The sequence below is a fragment of the Diabrotica undecimpunctata genome, chromosome 7, assembly GCF_040954645.1.
Source record: "Diabrotica undecimpunctata isolate CICGRU chromosome 7, icDiaUnde3, whole genome shotgun sequence".
In the NCBI taxonomy this organism is placed as follows: domain Eukaryota; kingdom Metazoa; phylum Arthropoda; class Insecta; order Coleoptera; family Chrysomelidae; genus Diabrotica; species Diabrotica undecimpunctata.
In genome coordinates this window covers 115,484,594-115,504,430 of record NC_092809.1, presented here as the reverse complement: position 1 = coordinate 115,504,430, position 19,837 = coordinate 115,484,594, and the positions used below count along the sequence as shown (strand labels likewise).

The 19,837-nt window shown below is 31.7% G+C and overlaps 1 protein-coding gene across 1 annotated transcript in view; it reads left to right on the top strand.

Annotated features, from left to right (window-relative positions):
- The first annotated feature begins 8,049 nt into the window (after nt 1-8,049).
- The window catches only part of LOC140445732 (uncharacterized), a 124,447-nt gene continuing 112,659 nt past the window's right edge, over nt 8,050-19,837 (top strand). The window contains exon 1 of the mRNA XM_072538028.1: nt 8,050-8,390. Coding sequence (XP_072394129.1) covers nt 8,312-8,390 — 79 coding nt within the window. The 5' untranslated portion in view covers nt 8,050-8,311. The remainder of the gene's footprint in view (nt 8,391-19,837) is intronic.

Sequence of the window (19,837 nt, the reverse complement as noted above, 5' to 3'; positions counted from 1 at the left end):
ATAAATCATTCAAAGTAACACAATTTAAAGAGGAAATTATCAAAGGTATGCTCATTAAACGCGATTGTGTAATGCCTGCTAAAAGTTTACACAATTTAGTAAAATGTCTAAAAAGAAACCGCTGCAGCCAATGCTATAGGGATATTGTTACTAAGCATGAAAGACAAATAGCACAAAAGAAGACTTCACGTGTGTGGACAAAGTGTTTTGCTTGAGCGAAATTTTTGTGTTCTGACTGCTTTTTTAATAACATGCTGCCAAACTACAGTAATTTTTCTTTATTAGCATGTATGTTAAGTTATCGACTATTTTTTTGTAGGTATCGTTTTTTAGAGTTACGCTACTTGTTAAATAAATATTTAAGCTAAAAAACCTTTTTATTACACTTTGATAAACGACCTTTATAAAAAAAGTATAATACCATCTAGCTACGGGCTAAAATCATGGGACGGTTTTCTGAGGCCAAAACTTTAATTTCTCCATATAAAAATGTACAAGCCGAGTGACTGCTTAGGTACACGACATGCAGTCTTGTAAGGCTGCGTTCATAACGGAGACCATCGCACCGTCTTCTCGCCTAGAGCTTAGCACTGACGGCGAACGCTCGCATTTAAAGTAATGCATTTATTTTACCGAAAATCGATTAAATGATACTATCCCATGGCCCGAGCGAGGGTCGGCGCCTCCTTATGAACGCACGCTAAGTTATACTGAGTACTATATATGACGGTCAATATTTGAACATATCTTTTGGACTAAGTATCATATGTGGTACTTAACTGACTCTTTGGCAATGCAAGGAAAAAGAGGCTGGCAGTCATTCTGAACCAGTCAATGACGTTATGATTTTGATTATTTAGATAATTTTTGACAATATTTAAGACATTTAGACAAAAAATTACCTGACGCAGCTTTTGAAACAATTTAAAAATAAACTTTACCAGGAACAAAATTATGAATTTTGTGCATTGTTTTGTGACATACTGTATAAATAAATAAAGTTTCTTTTCACGTAAACCAATATAAAGAATAACGATAAAATGATAAAGTAATTACCATTTTTTTAGAAGAGGTTTTTGTAAAGTAAATCTATTTTATAGCTATAGAAAAACAATTGAAAACATTAAATGTTTATTAACTGTTTTGTACATAAATATTATACAACCAATCGAGGTATTAAATAATGAGCGGAAAATATAATACTTCGATAATCAATCTTAAGATGGGATTAGCCTCATCTTTTTCAATTAGATAATTTTTTGCTATTGCCGATATGTAAATAAGGTAAGAAGAGGAAAGTAACAAATTAGAAAAAATATTTGCCACAAATACACGTCATTAATTTGAATTTATGAATACTAAATTATTACTTGTAGGAACAAACCTTATAAGGAAATAATCTTATATAAATCAATATAGTTATGACAGTTTTCAATACAGAGTATATGAGACGAATTAGTTTCCTGTGTACGATAATTTAGTTTGTTGGTTATTTTTAATTCAGACAATAAAATTAATTAAAATTCGCTAAATAATAAATCAGCGAGGTATATTATACTTTTATACTGTAATATTTGAATTATAATAAAAAGAAAAATTATGTCAGAAAAGGAGTTAGGGTGGAGAAACATAAATTTTAGAATAGAAAATGTCACGAAATCAAGGCCTATATAGGGACGGGAAAACAATAGAAGCGTGGAAATTTATAAAGTAAACAATAAGAGAAAGAAAAGAAAAACGATCAAAACAGACTATAACAGAAAAATAATAAAAACAACACTATCTCGGTAACTTAACGTGTTCTTATGTTTTTTTGGTGCCTAGATTTAATTTTTAAAGGGTACCAGGGCTAAAAACGCGTCAGATAATTTGCTATTAATAATGAAATTGTTTAAATGATTGTACCTTCTAAACTATTCTTGTTCTTATTGTGCCTTCTTCTAACGAAGGTTGGCGATCACTTCTTGTAAACGCTTCCCTATCTTTTGTAACGTGAAATATCTGTTCAACACTGAGGTTAGTCTAATGTCTGATATTTCTCAGCCAAGATTTCTTCTTTTTTTTCAAGCCTTTTCTTTTCTCTACACTTTCTTGCATGATGAAGTGTAGAAGAGACTACTTATCGTTTCGAAGTATGTGGCCCATATACGATATTTTTCTTATTTTAATTGTCTTCATAAGCTTTCTGCCATGTCCAAATCGTCTTCGTTTGAGACTTTTGCAGTCGAAGGAATTTTTAGAATAAGCCTATATAGCCCATATAGCAGTTGTGACCATACATAACATTCGACGAACCTCATTCTGATAACGATACTAAATTTCTTATTTGTAAACATTGACTTGTATTTTATAAATCCTTTTTAAGCTTTTTTAATTGTGACCTTTATCTCCTCATCTTGATCTAACTGTGAGTTTATAATTGCTCCGAGGTATTTATACTTGTCGACCCTCTAACAATTTACCCCCCATTGTCAGATTTATGTTGTCAACAGGTGTTTTTGAAATCACCATGTATTTGGTTTTATCTATATTCATTGTTAGTCCCATCTTTTTGCTTTTCCTGTTAATGATTTCTATAAGAACTTGTAAAGCTTCTATATTTTCTGCGATGATTGCGGTATCCTCTGCAAATTTTATGTTATTAATGATGCTCCCTCTAATCCTTACTCCTTTAGTTCTTAGCCATAGTGCCTCCTAAAATATTGGTTAAGAGCACACATTAAATAATTGTGGCGACAGCACACATCCCTGTCTGACTCCTCTTTGAATTTCTACTTAGTTTGTCTCACTATCTTTCACCCTTACGACCGCTGTTTACGTAGTATGGATTTTAAATTAATATCCTTAGGATATTAATATATTGTATGTGTTGTAGTGCACGTATGAGTTTACCATGTTGAACTCTGTCAAACGCTTTTTGAAAATCTATATATATATAACATATGAATACCTTTTTTCTTGTATTTCCTGCATTTTTATAATAGTACCGTCATTGAGCACAATACCTCTCTTGTTTCGATTTCACCTCTTAATCCACCCTGTGTGTTGTCTAATTGTTCTTCACATTTTTTAAATATACGCTGCGTGCTGTTGAATAACTTTGAGTAGTATTTTTAAAGTGTGGCTCACTTGTGTGTAGCTGTGTGTGAGGCTAATTAATCGGTATTCATCGCAATTTTTTTGGGTAATGTAAAAAAGACAGATTTTAACCATTCTTCAGGAATTTGACCGTCGTTGTAGATTTTATTAAATAATTTAGTTAGACACTCAATATTTTCGTCATTTAGAATTTTTAGTATATCTACTGCAATTTCATCAGGACCTGGCGCTTTTCCACCTTTTAAATTTTCATTGCTTGTTTTACCTCTAATATTAGAATTTGTATATTTTCATCAGTTGTAATGTTTTATTTAGTTATATTCCTTATAATCTGTGAATAAGTTTTTGATATATTTCTCCCAAGTTTGTTGTTTTTCTTCTTTTGATAATTGGAAATCTCCCTTGGAGTTTTTTATGACTTGTGGTATTCTCTGCCATGTAATACTCGTAATTTCTTTTAGTTTCTTATGTAGGTTATGTGTGTTGCGTTTCATATTAAATTCTACCATTTCTGTGCAATTTTCATCCTTCTAGCGTTTTTAGCTTCGTTGATCTGCGTTTCTACTTAATTTTTTTATTTGCTAATATTTTTGTTTATTTGTATTTCTCTATTTTGGATTTTTTTATGAGCTTTATAATATCTGGTGTCATCCAGTATTTTTTTGGCACTTGGTTCCTTTGTATCCACAAACTTTTCGCCAGCGTTAAGTACTGCTGCCTTTATTTCGTTTCAGGCACTGTTAATGTCTTTTTTTAAAGATTCTGTGAATGCTGGTGCAGTTGCATCATTTATTTGTTGTTGACATTTTTCACCATTACGCTTTGACAAACTTATGTTTGCCTTTTCCATGTATAACTTACCTTTCATAGGTGCAATTAACTTTTGAAAACTCCTAAATTTAAAAGTAATTGTTTCAGTTTAAAAACAGTCTATTTTACAATTATTACGTTATCTACGGTTATCTGTATTAATAAAAAAGATATTATTTTAATTATAACGAATATCAACGATTAAATATTAATAATTTCACTAAAAAGTTGTAAATCAATTTGTTTATAAGCGGTTTAAACAATATTTAGCTATGAACTTTAAAAATCTGGCTAATGGAAGTTATATTCTTCTTCTTCTTTAGGTGCCATCTTCTTAGCGAAGGTTGGCGATGGCCTCTGCAATGTCTTCCCTATTTTGGGCTTTCCTTATTAAACTTTGAAAGTCTAATCTTGTCCAATCTTTGATGTTGCGCAGCCAGGTCATTTGTCGTCTACCCGGGCCGCGTCTGCCTTCTATTTTCCCTTCTATAATAATCTGAAGGAAGTTATACCTGTCGTGTCTAAAGTGTAAGTTTCTGTGAGTTTACGTTCTCCATTTATACGCCTTAAAACTTCTTCATTTCTAACGCCGTCGGTCCATGGAATTTTCAGCATACGACGAAATTCCCACATCTCAAAGCTCTCTAAACGTGGTAACGAGCTGACTGTTAACGTCCAAGCTTCCACACCGTGTAATAGTACATTATATGCATAACACTTTATCATGCGGTTTCGTAGGGACAAATCAAGATTACGGGTAGTGAGTAACTGTCGCATCTTTAAGAAGGTGTTTCTTGCCTGTTCTATTCTACATTTAACCTCTTGTTCTAAGGTTCCAACCTTCTTGATCTAAGGTTTTATGTATCCAACAGCCTAGATACTTAAACTTTTTCACTTGTTCAACTAGATTGTTGTTGACTAGTATGTTTATAACTGGTGTGTGTTTTTTTGAAATTACCATTGTTTTGGTTTTTTTTTACATCCTTAAGGCCGTATAGTACTTTGGTTAACAGAATTTGTAGTTCTTCTTCACTGCCAGCAATCAGTACTGTATCATCGGCATACCTGATATTGTTTACGATTTTTCCATTGACTTTTATTCCTTCTTGTGCTTCATCTAGTCTAGAGCATGTGCAAAGATGTCCTCTGAGTACAAGTTGAATAATAATGGTGATAATATACAACCTTGTCTAACTCCTCTTTTGATGTTTATGGTTTCAGTATTACCCAATTCAGTTCTGACAGAGGCGTTTTGGTTCCATTAGAGTTCACGTATTGTATTAATGGCGTTTGGATCCAGATCCTTTTTTTGCAAGCATTCTATTAGCTGATCGAGTTTGACTTTGTCAAAAGCCTTTTCATGATCTATAAAGTACAAGTAGACATCTTTTGTTGATCCCGACACTTTAGCATGAGAACAATGAAACTGAACAAAGCTTCTCGAGTTCCCATACCGTTTCGAAAACCAAATTGTTCCGGACCCATATCTTCTTCGCATTTTTTTGTAAATTCTGTTATCGATAATTTTTAGAAATAGCTTCAGAATATGGGGCATGAAACTTATTAATCAAAAGTCGTTACATTTTTTTGCGTAGTTTGATTTGGGTATAGGCACAAACGTAGACGTCCAATCTTGTGGAATAGTACCAGTCTTGTATATACTGTTGAAGAGTCTTGATAATAGTTCTAAATTGTCTTCTTCCAAAAGTTGTATAATTTCACTATGAACGTAGTCAGGTCCAGAGGCTTTTCCGGTTTTCATATTTTTTAAGGCGTAAGGAAGTTATATAATAAATTAAAACAAACATTTTAAGCTTTGTTAAGTGTTTATATGTTAATTTTTGACATAGATCTGAAACTTTCCATATCGCACTCTAAGGCGCACGGTGAGCTAGCAGCGAATAAAAACGAATTTATACGTAAAATCAATGTAGATTCAGATGCATATCACTTTATAGTTATAACTAAAAAAGTTATAGAAGTTTATAGCTAAATTTTTTTTAAAAAGTGGATATTGAAAACTGATTTACGAGCACAGTTTACCAGCGCCCACATTCGCTGCAAGTTGATTGTCCGGCTCGAAGTGCGTTATTAAAAGTTTAACATATTGTACAAAAAATAACATACAAACATTTACCAAATATTAAACTATTCATTTTGAGTTGTTATATAACTTCCATTAGCCAGATTTTAAAAGTTTATAGCTTAATTTTGTTTAAATATTTTATAAATAAATTCGCATCTTGGAAGACACCAGAAGCACGAGAAGACTACGTGAGAATTAGGAATAGAGTAAACCAAGAAATAAATAACATCAAAAAAGAACACTGGGAGAAATTTACCATAAGATATGGAATACGACCTCTATGGATCTATCAGAAAAAATTGTGAAAGATGATAAGGAGACAAAAAACAAAAATGAATGAATTTGTACGCATAGATAACATTACGGAGGAGCATTGGACTGAGCATTTCATAAAATTATATGAAGAAGGAGAAAAAGAGAACAGAGAGAGAGAATCATTAACGAAACTCACGATAGAGTACTAATAGCAGAAGAAGAGCTACAAGAACGAATAAAAAAATTAAAAAACAGAAAAGCACCTGGTCCTAATAAGATAAACAATGAATTGCTAAAATATGGAGGAACAACACTACGCAAATGGCTCCTAAAATTATTCGTCGATATAATAAATGCCGCAGTAGTACCAGCGGAATGGAAGGAAAGTTTCCTTCAACCGATACTTAAAAAGGGAGACTCGAGAAATCCTGAAAATTATAAAGGCATTAGTCTGATGAATAGCACAATAAAATTGTTAAGGGAAGTCATAAAAGATAAAATAGAGGAAAAAGTGAACATGGCAGATGAACAGCAAGGCTTCCGGAAGAACCGCAGCACAATAGACGCAATTTTTATTATCACCCAAATAATAGAGAAGTTTATTGAATATGGAAAACCAGCATACATGTGCTTTGTAGATTTAAAATGTGCTTTTGACAGGATGAAGCGAAATGACATCTTAAATTTAATACAAGCTGAATGCATAGAACTAAAAGGAGGAATTCGCCAAGGAGACTCGCTCAGCCCATTGTTATTCAATATGGTGATGAATCAAATAATTCACGAAGTAGGAAAACGACACGGATACCACATGGCAGCGCATAAAATCACGATACTATGCTATGCCGATGATGCAGTACTAATTGCTGATAATGAAGATGACCTACAAAGGCAGCTCCACACCTTCAATATCACAGCAAACAAACTTAATATGAGAATATCAGTAGAAAAAACTAAATGTATAGTGATCAGTAAAGAGCCGCGTAGATACAAACTAGAAATAGACGGCAAAATTGTAGAACAAGTAATGAAATTCAATTACCTAGGAGTAGAGATCACTAGTGACAGGGATATAAGAAGAGAGACCACAAGGCAACTATTAAAAGCGGAAAGAGTAAGTGGTTGCCTCCGAGAAACCATATGGAGAAACAAATATCTCACCACGGAAAGTAAATAAAAAAGTATACAAGACAACAGTACGACCAATTCTAACATATGCAACGGGGACAAGGACCGATACAAGAAAGACGAAACAACAAATCAACAATATCGAAATGAAAGTATTAAGATCAGTAGCGGGCATATCATTAAGAGACTGACAAACCAACAGAAGTATACGCCAACAATGCAAAATTCAAAATATTAACAGGTAGATAAAAACAAGAAAAAAAAAAAAAACTGGAACGAACATGTAAACCGAATGGGACCAGATCTATTAGCGAACATCTGTAAAAACAACAAGCCGTATAGCAGAAGACCCGTTGGAAGGCCGCCAAAATGGTGGAAAGATAATTTACAGTCAACAACGACTGAAACAGAATAAGAGGCAGACAAACAAGAGTAATCCTAGTCGCACGAAGAAGAAGAAGAAGAAGGTACTTATTTGTGTTATTTTTATTGTTAGAATATTAAGCTAAACTAAAATTGTTGGTTTAGCTATGAGATATAAAAAATGTCCAAGGTGTTAGGTAAATAAAAGAGGGAAAAATGATTATGAAGCTTTCGACGATCGAGAGTATAATGAATTTATATTTTGTATGAAAATTTGACAGTGCAGTAATGTCTTAACGCATCATATAACATATCTTGTAATATACCATTTACTATTTACTATATTTACTACTTAACCCCGACGCTGGTCTACCAACTTTTCGTTGTTCATGGGTGGCGACACCACTGACTCAACAACGTGAACTGCACTCGTATCAGTATATATCGCGGTATACCTCGTGGTTGAATGGTAGAAAGTGGCCGCGTTTCCGTCAGTCTGCACCGTGTCTTGTAACGTGTTCTTTGGATATTATTTTAATTGTTTTCGGTCCGAAGAAAGTGTTCGTGAACATGTGGAGGCTGCTTCCGATAATCACCGTCCTGATTGCGACAATCTCTTTCGGATTTTCTGCGGAAGAAAGTAAAACTGGTAAGTAATAATTGTTACAATTAGGATTTTGGCTCTTTTGTTGGGGTAGGTTAATGTTAGTTAAAAAATAGAGTGATTATAAAAGCAGGATTTAATAGCTTCCATAAGATTTTCCTAGTTTTTTTTTACTTAGTGACAGGACTTACATATTTATATTCCTAGTAGGAATATAAAAACTCCTTCGGCTTGTATTGTTTAGATTATCGAGAAGATGACACTAAAATAAATTATAAAATGACATTTTAAATGCTTGCCAAACTGAGCAAAGGAAATATTTGTTTATTATGTTACAATTTTACGAAATGTCAAAATAATGTAAATCAACAATTATTTGTTGATAATTTTATACAACATTGGAAACAGAACTTTGCTGCTAAGGATAGAATAATTAATGAACACATTATGTTGAATCTGCTGTGCAAAAGTATCAACGAGTCAAAAGAAGATTATGCGAAAAGTATTGTAGTTTATCTTCAACGATCAGTTTCTGATGAATATCTACTATTTTTGTAACTATAAATTTAATTTATTTGATCTACGATATGTAATATAATATCACCAGAAGAAGAGGAAGAAGTATGTACTCATACATTTTTTGTTTATTTTCTTCTTCTATATTTTATTCCACTTGCTCAATCTCATGTTCACTTTTCATTGACTTCTTCATATTTTTCTATTTTTTTTATCAGCTGTTATCTATTTTTTTGTCGTGTATTTCCAATTTTACGTTTCCTTTATCTTCTCGATCGCCGATTCTTATCCTACCAAGTAGCACATTCTTTGGTTTCATCAATTCTCTATTGAACATTCAAGTTTCTGTAGGATATAATTATCTCATGTAATTGAAAATGTTAATTTAAAATTGCGTATGAATGATATATGCGTTAAAGTACGTGAAGAAAATATCTGACATTTTTTTTTAAATAATTTTTTGGCGTTTAAAGTGTCTATTTGAGATAATATTGCTAAGACATTTTAACTGCTCTTAAAATTAATATAAATTAAATAGCCAGAGTGGTTACGAACACACGCTTATGTCTTTTTGAGGGTACCAGACTGAAAATCCGTCATATAATTTAAAAATTTAATTTTTTAAATGCTATTATCTCTTCAACTATTATTTTTGTGAATTCTCTCCTTTCTACAATACAAGTAGCGGGCTAGACGTTGGAACTGGCTAAGTATGTAGACTAGGATTAAATAATCTGTCCTCAAAACAATGTTCTAAGTCAACCTGGTAATAATAATGCTTATTAAATTTAAGGGCACTTCATTTTATGTTTCGATTCAGCTACATAAGATTGTTTTTTACAAAATTATTGAACCAACACTAAACTATTTATTTTGCTGCTATGTGTACGAAGGTTTACGTAGAGCGGGGGTATTTTTGCAAAAAACTTAAAATTTATTTACTGTCTGGTACGAGTGAAAATTATTCTTCTTGAGGATTGAGCACGAAGTCTTGAATGTGAACTGTCCGGCATAGGACCGGTGGTGAAGTCTGAAAGAGGACTCTGGAGTGTAGCTATTGTCCGGCAAAAGCATCGGTAACGAAGTCTAAAAATGCCCCAATGGTGGGTTCTAATAAGCTACTGTTTCTATATATTTATGAAGAAACTGCATATTAATAAAAACAATAAAACTAAAAGATTTATGGCCCTTTTACGAGTTCTGAGAACAAATAAATATTATTGTCCCAGTTCTAGGTAGATAGAAAACTTGACCAGTCGTGGTCGTAAAAATAATAATTTTTTATATTGACAAGAGGAGAATTGGCGGTAAAATAATATTGAAGTGTGTTTGAATACCAAAATAAGCAACCTGTTTTAACGGAAAGCGGACGAGACAAAAAACTCGTTTTATTTGAGTTGAGATATATCGAAAATAAGTATAATATATTTTCGTGTTTTATCAATAATTGTAACAAAATAATGACGGATTATTGGTGGTATGTTAAGACCTTAACAATTAGAGATATTTAATTTTACCAAAATAAAAATTATTCCTTTTAAAAAACTAAAAAAAAATTGTTTAACAAAGTTTGGTAAACTCTGTTTTGATTGTTAGAACCGGAGTTATAACAAATTTTGGGAAAAGCAATTGCAAAATATGCATTCGATGGGGCTTTTCCAAGTATAACTCAGCTTTCATATGTGGGATTAAATTTCAAAACTTCTCAGTTTAAAAGTAATTGTTTCAGCTTTAAAAAAAGTTTACAAAATTACTTTCTTCTTTATAAATAATAAAGTTATAACAATTAAAAATAATACAAAATAATCCCATAAAGGTAAGATGGCGAATGGACAGAGACTCCAAAGCCAATAATGCACAAACACACACACACACAACAATTAAAAATTAAGAGTTTACCTAAAAAGTTGTGAATTAATTTGTTTAAGATATTGAAACAAAATTAAGCTATAATCTTTAAAAATCTGGCTAATAAAAGTTAAAGAAATACTTAAGAGAGAAAAGAAATTTTAAGCTTTGCTAAATGTCTCTATGTTAATTTTTGATCAAGATAATATGAAATTTTTAATAACGCCGTCTTAGGAACAGTGTCACAGCGAACACGGGACCACGTAAACCGCGCGTAAATCAATTTTCAATATTTCAGCAAAAAATTAACATAGACCCATTTACGAAAGCTTAAAATTTTCGTTTTGAATAATTGTTCTATAACATCTATTAACCAAACTGTCCACGTTTACGGCTAATTTTTTTTAAACTCTTTTTATAAACAAATTAATTTACCTTTTTTTTTAACGAAAATTTTAAGTATAAACTGTTATAACTTTTTAATTTATAACTATAAAGTAATAGGCATGTCTGAATCTACATGGATTTTACGTATATATTGGTTTTTATTCGCAGCGAGCTGGCCTCATGCCTCAGAGCGCATCTTTATTGAGAATTAACATAGAAATATTAACCAAAGCTTAAAATTTTTATTTTTAGGTGGTCTATAAATTCCATTAGGCAGACTTGCAAAGTTTATGATTTGTTTAAAAATCGCTTATAAAGAAATTATTTCGCAACTTTTTAGTGAAATTTTTAATGTTTTTTAAAGTTAATCACACGTATAAAAGCTGAGTTATACTTGAAAAAGCCCCATGTAATACCTATTTTGCAACTATTTTTCACACAATTTCACAAAAGTCCGGTTCTCTCAATCGAATCACAGTTAATTAAACGTCATTTTGTTAATTTTTTCAAAAGAAACAATTTTTATTTTAATAAAATTAAATATCTTAAATAGTTTAGAAGATACAATTATTTAAACAATTAAATTGTTAATAACAAATTATCTAACGTGTTTTTAGCCTAATACCCTCGAAAAATCGAATCTACGCACCTAAAATCTTCATCTAAAAAACAAAAAAAAAAAACGTTAAAATACCGAAGAGACATAAAAGTGTATACTCAACCCCTTTTCCTGGCTCCTAGTGTAAAATTACCGTCCGATAAAAGATTTAAGTACACATTTGATTGTTATAAGCTAATTCATAAAATGTCTGAGTACACTGTTACATAAACCTTTTACTACTTCATATGAGCTCACAATACCATCAATAAACGTGTTTTTTATTTTCCGGAGTCAAATAATGCATTCACTAAGTCTGTTTCCAATAGATACGACAAAAAAATAATCACTAGTATAGAATCAATAATGGATTTAATTTGAGAAAATTTGTCTCGGATAATTTTTTATATTTAAATTTTCTTTGATAAAAATTTTGCAACTCTCTTTAATTCAAATATTATTGATGTGTTTTTTGAAGTATTTTTAAAGTCGAAAAGAAAATTTTCTGTTTACTGAACAGCTAAATATAAAATAAAATTAAGAGTTGTTAGCTTAATTTTACTATTAATAAATGTACTTTTGTGGATCTTATTATAGTATGCGATTATGGTATACATTTAAATATTTCTTTACTATTCTACTCGTGGTATAACATATCTCTATCAAAGATGCCGTGTATAAATGAAAGATATAAAATTTAACATCAAGATTTTGCAAAATTATTTTAACTTACAAATTAATTAGTATAGGCAACAAAAAACAAAAGGAAAATGACAATCAAAATTAGTTAAATACATATTATTCTACGGTGGAGTAGCATAAGAAAATAAGGCCAAAAAAGCTGTTGCCTTAGTAATACACCCAAGGGACCAGAATCACATCAAGGAATGTTAGCACATATCAGAAAGGATTGTAACAGCATGGATAAGAATGGAAAAGGAAGACCTGAACATCATTGGAGTATACGGCCCAGAGAATAACACGCTTGAAACAACAAGAGAGATAATTTACTAATTGCAATAAGTGGTGAATCAAGTCAGAGGTAGGATGATAATACCTGGGGATTTTAACGCTCGAATAGACAACCAAATATTACCCGGAATTAAGAAAAAATATAACGAGAATGTTAAAGATAAAAATAAAAATTGATAAATGATGATAAACTTTTGCACAAATAACTAATTTAGAATAAACAACCCATTTTTAGACAGCAAAGACGAATACAAATATACCCGTGGACAAAAATCTAATGATAAATTATGTTATTACCAAAACAGATATACGTCTACAAAAATAATCGACGTAACATGCCTTAAATCAGCAGATGTAGGTGACTTACCATACCCTAGTATGATGTAAAATAAGAATCATCATGAAATACTTGATACCCAAGACAGAGGCACCAACACAATTAAAAATCAGAGTCGGAGGACTAAATACGGAATACAATGAATTTTTAATCAGAAAAAAAATATTAGAGAAGATTGCTAGGAATAAAACATAAGAAAACGATAAAATCAAAGAAAGCTGGGGAAAACTAAAAATACCATAAAAAACGCAGAAACAGAATCACTTGGAGAGAGGAAAGTAACGAGCACTAACATTTTAAAAAATTAAACTCCATAAAGAGTTTTCTCCAATATATAGAAAGTGAAGATAAAATGTAAAGAAAAAGCTTTTCTACACTACAGAATGCAACAAACACAACAGGCATACAAATCCTATAAACAAATCAGAAATTTAACGAATATTACCCGGGCCAATAAAACCGAAACACTGCCGGAGCTTCTCAAAATAAATGAAACACAACGTCTACGAAACACAATGAAAAATATTGAGAATGATCAGAGGACAAAGAAAAGCGGAAAACCGAATAAAAACTAAACATATTCAGACGGAAACGTGAACAGACTACTTTCGATTCCTTTTACTAAAGGTGACGATGATGAACCATCCACACCAGAAGTGATGACAAACGAAGAAATATTATATTGATTAAGAAGAGGTAAAAAAGCGTTAAGTAATTTAAAAAATAAAAATTTCCAGTAGAGGGTCAGAAAACCGAATGCACTTTTAAAGTACAGAGGACCAGATCTGACCAAAAAGCTATTAAAAATAATCCAAAAAATAATGGAACAAAACAACAATGGGGCTCAAGCATCCTAATTCATCTCTTTAAAAAGGGAGACAAATTGGACCTAGAAAATTACAAAGGAATTAATTTATTTAATACAACACGAAAATTAACAAAAAACTAACTAAACCAATTGAAACTGGCAATAGGGTAAGACAGAAAGATTTCCTGAGTCTTCTATTGTTTAACCTAATTGTGGATACAACCTATACTTGAACAAAAAGAGATTATTTTTTCCATCAATTTGGATTTCATCATGAACATTTAACAAGAGACTTAATACATCGCCTAACAAATATTATAGAAAGATCTCTAGATGATAATAAAATAAGCCAAGCTATGTTCCTATACATAGCAGAATAGTCGATAAAGTGTGACATAGAGGATTATTACCAAAACTATCTTTTTATAGATATTTTGTTATCCATTCATGTCCACTTGGAAGACAAAACCTTTAGAAAAAATTTATTAAAATCCTTCGTAAAAGGTATATATTTAAATAATATACCTTTTACAAGGGATTTTAATAAATTTTTTAATATATGGTATACAGCCAAATACAGGAACGTAGATTCCTTGTGAAAACCTTTAGAGTTAAATAAAAAAAAAATATTTACAACTGCGACCAATCAATATGGGAACCCTATAGGGCCGTATTCTGGGACCCTTACTATATTTAGTATAAAATACTTGTAAAATCCATTATTCTAAAAATGGAGAACAGCTACCAAAGGAATGGACGGAGGCATATATGACATCTATATTTAAGAAATGAGATAGAAAACGATGCGAAAACTACAGAGGAATAAGCGTAATATCATCAATAGGAAGACTATATGGCAAGATACTGCGAGAAAAGATAGAGCAAGCGATAAAAGGCAAAATCGGGGAGGATCAGGCAGGCTTCACTTCAGAAAGATCATGCATAGACCACATATACACACTGGAACAACTGTTGGAAAAGAAAAAAGCAAAAAATAGAGATACACATTTGGCATTTGTGGACCTGAGAAAGGCATATTTCTCTGTACCAAGGTCAGAACTATGGGAGGTAATGTACAAATTAAAAATACAGACGGAACTCATAGAAGTCACAAAAGCTCTGTATAAAGAAAATAAAGTGTCCATTAAAATGTAAACAAGAATCATAGGAGACTTTACCACAACAAAAGGACTCCTGCAGGGTTGTTCCGCATCTCCAACCCTATTTCAAATATAGTTAGAGAAAGCCTTGACTACATGGAAATGAAAATGCGAAGGCATGGGAGTACCGGTACGGAACGAATACCTATATACGTTAAGCTTTGCAGACGATCAAGTAGTGATTGCACAAGACCAAGACAACCTCAGCTACATGATGAAGAAACTACAAGAAGAATATACCAAGGCTTGCCTAGATATTAACCTTGCGAAAACAGAGACTACTACTACTTATCTACAAGTGAAGAAGACATAGAAGATCTGCAGAGTGATGACAACGTAACAATCAAAGGAACGGATAAGTTCAAATACTTGGGGTTTATAATCACGAAAAACTGCTGCAGAGTAACAAGAATGGATGGGAGAAGTAATGACGAAATAAAGCAAAGAACATCAATAGAAACATACATACTAACATATATAGAACAAAAAAGACTAAAGTGGTATGGAAATGTAAGAAGAACTAGCGACAGCAGATGGATAAAGAGAATAACCGAATGGAGCTCCATAGGAAAGAGGAAAAGTGGACGACCCCGAAAATCCTGGAGGAACGAAGTAGACGACGCCATGAATAAGAGAGGCCTAAACGATGGAGAATGGGACAACAGAGAGAGATGGAAACGGTTGAGCGAGGGAAGGCAGTGTGAATTATGTTAGTTATCTAAGTTCATAATTATATCTTTTCTCAATCAGATTATTATTTTTTTTTTAAGTTCAACCGACACATTTTCTGCCCTGTGGCCACCAACGCAACTCACGCGGTGAGTTTTTTTTTGTGACCAAATTATTTTTTTTTTACCCATATTTATTATAAATGACTTTTTAAAGTGTACCTTAAAAATTAATTAGTTTACACAAATACATCTCAGTGGCCCACTGTTTTCCCTTAAAAAAAGAGACGGAGCTGAACGTGTTAAGAGACGCATGTGGCTTGTGAGCCGCAGGCGTTGTTTGGCCCCCTGGTATATATTATTGTTATTGCTTACTCGTGGCTTTTATTTTGTAAACCATAAGCGACATGCCACTTGTAATATTGACTTTAATTTTGCTGTAAATTTTGATACCTTGTTTATCTATTTATCCAAAAAAAGTTCAAAATTACAAACACATTAATTTGTTTGGTTTAATCTATAAGATTCTCTTGAAACGCTATTTTCACAAACACACCCACACTATTTACATTGTAGTTTTTTTGCTTTATTTGTTTCGTAACGATATAATTGATAATAAAAGCTACTACGAGCTCTTAAGTTAATAATACTTTTTATATGTTTTGCTTTTAATACACTCAAAATGAATTACTTATTTTCATAACAACATAAGAAAACAATAATATTTTTGCCTGATTCGTTACATCATAGTGCATTAGATAGACTTCGTTTTATTGCAAAACAAGGAAATCGGCAGCCGGTTATAATTAGTGGACAGCATATTGTTTATTAAATCGTTAAAAATTGGAAAATTTTAAACAGCACTAGAATATAAAATTTTAATATGCGCAATATGGTACCGTAATCTCAACTTTTAATTGTTTCCTAAAGATTGTTTTTGATAAAAACTTCAATAATGCAGGTATAATTTTTACGCCACAATTTACTTTGGATGTCATTGTATGTTGTTATTATTGAAGCACATGCAACGCAGTTAATTTAAGAGAAATAATAAGAGAGATTCTTCTTCTTCAGGTTCCTTTTCCTATCGGAGGTTGGAAATCATCATCGCTATTTTAATTTTATTGGCTGCGCTTCTAAATAATTCTAATGAGCTGCAACCGAACCACTCTCTCAAATTTCTTAGCCAGGATATTTTGCGTCGTCCTGGGTTTCTCTTCCCTTGTATCTTCCCTTGCATAATTAATCTAAGTAATACGTAATTCTCGCCCCTCATTATATGACCCAGATATTGAATCTTTCTAATTTTAACAGTGTTTATGACTTCACATTCTTTCTCATTCTTTGTAACACCTCTATATTAGTTACTTTTTCAGTCCACGATACTCTGTGAATTATTCTGTAGCACCACATCTCAAAGGAGTTTTATTGTCCACGCTTCCATGTCGTATAGTAAAGTAGAAAAAACGTAACAATGTAGCATTCTTGTGTGGATCTCTAGATTAAGGTTACGGTTGCAAAGTAAGTTATTCAATTTTATGAACGTGTTTCTTGACATTTCTATTTTAGATCTGATTTCTTTTGTTTGATCTCCATCTTCGGTTAGCCACGTTCCTAAATATTTATATGTTGTTACTCTTTCGATCATTGTCTTATTGATGAGCAATATTTCAAAAATAAAAATACTATGTTTTTTTATACCAAAAAGTATCAAACCAAAAAAATTTTTAACACTTCAGGCTCAAACATTACCTCAAAAAAAATTAAAACGTGTTTTTTCGCTTTTTTTTCGGTTCAAATAATCGCAGAAACTTATATATATTTTTTTCAGTTTATAGCCTACAACATCGTATTTTTTACAAAACGTTTAGGTCAAAATTCTAATTTTTTACCGCCTTTGAAATTTTTCGGTGTTTTTTTTTTTATCTAAAAATCTTATTTTTTTTTTATTAAGTTTATATATAACATCTTAGAAGAATCGAGGCAAGCAGATAAATTATTACGGTTCTTCCTGCTTGACTAAATACTAAAGACGAAAGTAGTCCTTTTATAATGAGTGTAGCTTTAGAGAGGGTAACTTCCTTTTCTGCGCTCGTGTTCGTGTTAACAGTAACTGCTTTAAAGGCTTTAAAATATGACAGTTGTTTTATTATCGTTTGTTCTTCTTTAGTTAAAAGAATAATAGGATTGAACAAAAGACCAACTGTTGCAGCCAAAGGTTCCGATAATGTAACTAGTCTCTCAAGCATATAGTATGTCTTAATATGTAAGTCTTCCATATTTTTTAATGCATCGATAACACTTAAATTTATCGTATGAGCGAATCAAGGAATGTGATCCCATGAGATCAGTTTAGTAGATGCTACATTTGCTGTGTTATCTGTACTAGTGGCAGGTATTGTTAATGAGGCATTCCATTTATCAGTAAGTTGTTTGAATTTCGTAACTATATTTTCTGCAGTATATCGTTTGTCGTAGTTCAAATACGAAAGTGGATATACATAAAATTTCCAGTCATTCGTTATGAAATGGGCCGTCATTGCCAAGTAGACTTTTGTGTTGATAGAGGTCCAGTCATCAGTACTTATAACGTGTTCAGCAGTTTCCATAAGTTGCTTCAGTTTTAGACATTTTTCAGAGTTTAGACGAATTCAGCGCAAGCCACTGGAAGTCAGCCTGTGTTAAATTTACTAAGCTTACTTTACTTTACTTCTGATGGATGAACTCAGCGGTTGCTTGGGCATGCATGGTATGCAATAATCAATTTTAATTTTTTAAGAGTTTTTAAATTAAAAATTTCGATTGATCAACAAATGGATTTACAATTTAATAATGAAAGTACAGTTTGGTACTGAAAGAGAATATTTATTTATAGACGTATTTATGTAAATATTGAGGTTAGATTCGTCGAACATGAAACGAAATATCAAGACACATACGTTCAGAAGTTTATTCTGCTAGATATATTCTGTTTTGTGCTTAAAGTCAGCCGCTGAGGTCATTTGAACTCACCCATTGGCAGAAAGTAGCCCTACTACTACTACTACTAGGTAATATGTGTAATAGTTCAAATTGATTAACAAGCTTTCGAAATCCATAATCTTGTACAATTGAAATTGGCTGAACATCTTCCAATACAATTCATTTTTTTCTGTCGTGATAAAGCAATTATTGGCTTTGAAATAAATTGCTGTAAACTTAACTGTTTTTTAATACGCGCTGATGGTCCTTTGTTTTCTGTTTTATTAGAATAAAGTTACATAATCGATGTTGACGGACGTAAAAATAAAAAAAAAAACACTTTTTTACATTACTCAGATCAACAATAATACTAATTTTTTGAACTTAATTCTTTTATTTTTTAATTTAACTAAATCTTTAATTTTCAATCAAGATGGAATAGCTTGCGTCGCTTTCGTATAAACCGCAAAGGGTGAACTTAGGCGACCTAAAGTGAAGCTACGTCATTTTCCATATAATGACTAAAATGCAATGATGCATTTTCGTGAGTGGGAATGTTCCGCCTCTCCACACATTTTTTTTATCCAAGTATTTTATTATTATTATTCCTTTTGTATTTATTTAATTAACGAGTGTGTGTGTCTTTTGCAGTACTTAACCTAATACCGAAATGCCCTAATATACTTAAGCCGAAATATATTCGGTCTGCACTGACATGAACCAGTATTTGTTAAGCCACAGTGAGAGCGACACTCCAGTTTCTATATTATAACCATCCACCTAAGATTCCACAGTCCAGCGCGCTGGATAGAGAAAAGAATCAGACAACATCAAAGTAACGTTACAACGTAACGTACCAATAAATTTTATACACACACTTTTAAAATAATTGTTAAATTTGATGACAAAATATTTTAAAAGTTCTTATATCAAAAAGCAAAAGAAGAACCCAAAACTTGTGGCTTTATGGCTTGATGACAAATAGATTAAACAGCAATTGGAGAACAAATAACTTGAATGATAATTTTCCTAAAAGTTCTCTTTTATATATCTGCACAATTTTAATGTTTTAAAAGACAATTAGAAAAGTGTTACGAAAGTTATGGCCATACATTCTTATACTACCGTTTCTAGTGATATAAAAAAGAGGATATGACATATTTTATAGTAGTTATACAAAAGTAAACTTAAAAAAAGGAAAATTATAATTTACGATTGTATAAATCCGAAAACAAAT